At 62.4% G+C, this 3,385-nt stretch overlaps 2 protein-coding genes across 2 annotated transcripts in view; both read right to left on the bottom strand.

Annotated features, from left to right (window-relative positions):
• IFI30 (IFI30 lysosomal thiol reductase) overlaps positions 1–1,409 on the bottom strand; it is a 3,314-nt gene extending 1,905 nt beyond the window's left edge. Inside the window, exons 1-3 of the mRNA XM_077777342.1 lie at positions 1,268–1,409; positions 182–364; positions 19–93 (exon numbers count right to left, since the gene is read on the bottom strand). Of these exons, the coding sequence (XP_077633468.1) occupies positions 19–93; positions 182–364; positions 1,268–1,402 (393 nt within the window). The 5' untranslated portion in view covers positions 1,403–1,409. The remainder of the gene's footprint in view (positions 1–18; positions 94–181; positions 365–1,267) is intronic.
• A 529-nt stretch (positions 1,410–1,938) lies between these two features.
• Positions 1,939–3,385, bottom strand: part of PIK3R2 (phosphoinositide-3-kinase regulatory subunit 2) — a 13,154-nt gene continuing 11,707 nt past the window's right edge. The window contains exon 16 of the mRNA XM_077777012.1: positions 1,939–2,048. Coding sequence (XP_077633138.1) covers positions 1,939–2,048 — 110 coding nt within the window. The remainder of the gene's footprint in view (positions 2,049–3,385) is intronic.

Here is a 3,385-nt window from a genome sequence, read left to right as displayed (position 1 = left end):
CTCCGGGAAGCTGCTCACCTCCACCTTGTTAAGCCTGCATTCCTGCTCACCGTGCTGGCACTTGAACTCCCACCTGCCGCTGACATTTTGTTCCTGCAAAGCAGCTGGGTGAGTGCTGGCTGGCCCACCAGCTGCCCCTGCCTCTGGCCTCAGTGCCTCAGTTTCCCCAGCGCCGAGGTACCTGGGCATTTCCATAGGGCACCAGTGTGACATTGAGGATCTCCAGGACCATCAGCCAGGTCGGGAAAAGATCTCGGATCAGGAAGGCCCGGCAGCCGGGGCACAGTGCCTCGTAGTAGAGGCTCACGTTGACAGGCGGTGATTGTGACTTCTTGAGGGGCTCCTGCGGGCACAGGACCCCAGCCTGTGTGGGTGGAAGGGGTGTGTGAAGGGAGTACAGTCCTGCTTGGCTCTCTTGAAGAAAGGCAGCTACAAACAGTAGGTGCTCCATTTTGCACTCCTTTCAGATGTTGCCAGGTAGAATCCGGACTCTAAGGCTTTATTCCATCCCCAAATCTTCCTAAATCTCAGATTTTCTGCAAAACGGTTGTGACAAGACTTGCAAACAGCAGGCACTTAATTTATGCACAGGTCTTGCTTTCCTTCAGATGAGGTGGAACCGCTCACCCAGGGGAACTGTATGCAGTAAGGACTCAAGGCATGCATATGGCTGGTCCTGCCTTCTCAGAGGTGCATACCACAGAAGACTAATGCATGCTCATTTGTTGCCATCTCACCCCAGAGAGCCTTGGCCCCAAGCTGAGCAAGGCCCTACCCTTGCGCTGACTCCTTATTTACTCTTCCTCTCAAGGGGCCCAAGTGAACCCCTCCTAGTCCCCACTGCAGAGGCGGTGCCTAATATGTGCTGACTTCCGGTTTCAGCAGACGGAAGGCGACAGCTCGTGTCTGTGCAGCCGTGACCAAGTCGCTCAGCTCCGGGGCAACTGCTTGCTCGGCACCAGAAGCACGCGAGCTCTTCCCTGGCCGAAATGCACCCAGTAAGCAGCACCTCAAGTGTTGGTGCCGCGGGCCGACTTATCTGAGCTCCTTTCCCGCCCCAGACGTATGCACTAGGTGCTCAATGCACCTCCGGGCTGGGCGGGCGGGAATGCGTGGAGGACGGCTGGAGAGTCTCGACGCGAGATGGGAAAGTGAAACGACTCCGAGTGAGGCCACGATGGCCCGGGGGTGGGGCTCGGCGCCCGTCGGGACAGCGTCCCGGGGACCCGGGGCTTTTCCCGCAAAGTCTGGGGNCCGCCGTCCCTACCCGGCAGGCGGCCGCCCCCTCGGGGGACATCTCCAGCGAGGACGCCCGCGCCTCCGCGGGGACCCCCAGCAGCAGCAGCAGCAGCAGCAGCAGCAGCGGCGGCGCCGCCGGCGGCAGGAACGGCGACGAGGCCATCACAGCCNGGCGGTGGCCCAGCCCCCCGGGCCGGACCCGCCTCCTGGTGCCCACGCCCCTGTCAGCCGGGGCTGGCGTCTTTAGGTATCTCCCGATCTCTCTGGGTCCCTTTCCAGCCTGTCCCCCCTCCTCACTCCCGCCAGGTGCTGGGCCCGCCATCACGAGCCCATGGGACTGCCCGTCCAACTCCCTCAGCCCCTCCTGGCCCTCGGGGTCACCCTGTCACGTGCGGCTGGGGAAAGAAGTCCTGAGCAGAGATTAGGTGGAGGCTTCAGAAACAGAAGCAGAACGAGAGAGAGAGAGAGAGAGAGAGAGAGAGAGAGAGAGAGAGCGCACGAGCGCAGGAGGAGGGTCTCCACCTCCCGCAGACCACTCTGGGGTTGGCCAGGGTGATCCAGGCCCCGTTCCTAGCCTGGGAGCCTCGGCTCCCTACCCTGCTCGCTCTTATTGGGGCTGGCCCCCCGCTGGAGAGCGGGGAGGGTTGGCGTAGGCCGGACCCCACCCCAGCCTTGCTCAGGAACCCCACTCTGAACCCATCAGACCTGCCCCTCGAGCCCCCTCCTCCTCTCAGACTCCCCCACCCCGACGACGACGCTCCCGTCCCACCAAGCGCGGTCCTGCAGGGCTGACTCAGGCTTGGCCACAGCTGGGCCAGAAAGCAGAAGCCAGTGGGGGGAGGGCCCCTCACTTCTCTTGGTCCTCCAAGCCCTGGCAGGGGTGGGGGTGGCGGGTAAGAGGAAAGCTGGCGTTCCTTCTCTCCACCATCCAAAGCTTGGGGGAGGGGGTGGGCATCCAGGCTCGTAGGGAGCTCCCATGGGACGGTCAGCGTGGGGGACGCGGTGTAGACGGAGGGGGACCCAAACCTGCCGCAATCAGCCAGACCCGGGGTTGTCTCCAGACTGTACTGGGCCCCTCAAGCGATGGACCCTTAGCTTCCCCTTCTGTAAAATGGGGAGAAGAGTGAAGTCTGGGGAATAAAGCCACATGGTGGGCTGGGAGGCAGAGGGAGGGTGGCCCCAGGCTAGGAGTGGGGTGGCCCGGGTGGGAAGGTGTTGACGCAGGACAGCAGGACAGTGGCACAGGCAGAGACTAGCCCGAGGCGGAGGCTGGGGGTGGTGAGGGAATGGAACAACCCAGATGTTCAGGCCTCATGGGGCCTCGAATACCAGGCACGACACAGGGCCTGATCCCATGGGAGGAGACGCCCAAGCCTGGCCCAGATTATGGCCACGTCCCCAGCTCTGCCTCCTTCAGGTCTGGGAGAAGCCCCAGCCTGGCGACCACCGCAGCAGGCTTGGGAGCGGGGGGGTGGGGGGATTTCTCTGAAGTCCCCGTGGCGGGATGAGCCTGCCAAGTCCCTTTCTTTGAACCCTTTGCAAAGCCCATTGTTGCCACCTCTCTGTTAAGACAGAGCGGGCAACTTGGTAGAGTTTGTGTGCTTGCCCTGAGCCCCGCAGGACGCAGGACACGGGACGGAAGAAACTATCAACTGCTGCAAGTTTTCCAGTGGTTACGAGGCCGCAGCCCTATCCGATGAATTTCTGAAGGTAACCTCATGCATGTGATCATCCAGCCCTTAAGAGACTCACTCTCGGGGGTGGGGGTAGCAACTATTGACCCTACTCGGTGCGAGGGATCGAGGATCAGAAGGGGAGGACTTTGCCAAGGAAGCGGCAGGCGGTCGAGTGCAGCACCTGCTGGAGGCTACGTGTGGGCTCTTATCTCTGGTCTCCAGGCTCAGCCTGCGGGTATCATGGGACCTAGCAGGTGACCTTTCTCCTGTGTCCCCCCACATGGTGGGTGAGAACCGCAGGAGGCAGCGTCTGGGCTGGAGTCTCTCGTGGGGCACAGCAGGGACAGCCCTGAGGAAAACCCGGGCCCTCAGGCCAAAGGGGAGCAGCTCCTGGCCCTGGGAGCCCAGTGTAGGAGAAATGGGTCAGAGGAGCAGCTTTGTTCATGGACCCCGGGCTGCTGCAGGCGTGC

The sequence above is a fragment of the Crocuta crocuta genome, unplaced genomic scaffold, assembly GCF_008692635.1.
Source record: "Crocuta crocuta isolate KB4526 unplaced genomic scaffold, BGI_CrCroc_1.0 scaffold77, whole genome shotgun sequence".
NCBI lineage: Eukaryota > Metazoa > Chordata > Mammalia > Carnivora > Hyaenidae > Crocuta > Crocuta crocuta.
Note: the sequence above shows the minus strand (reverse complement) of the source record. Positions and strands in the feature narration are given on the sequence as shown.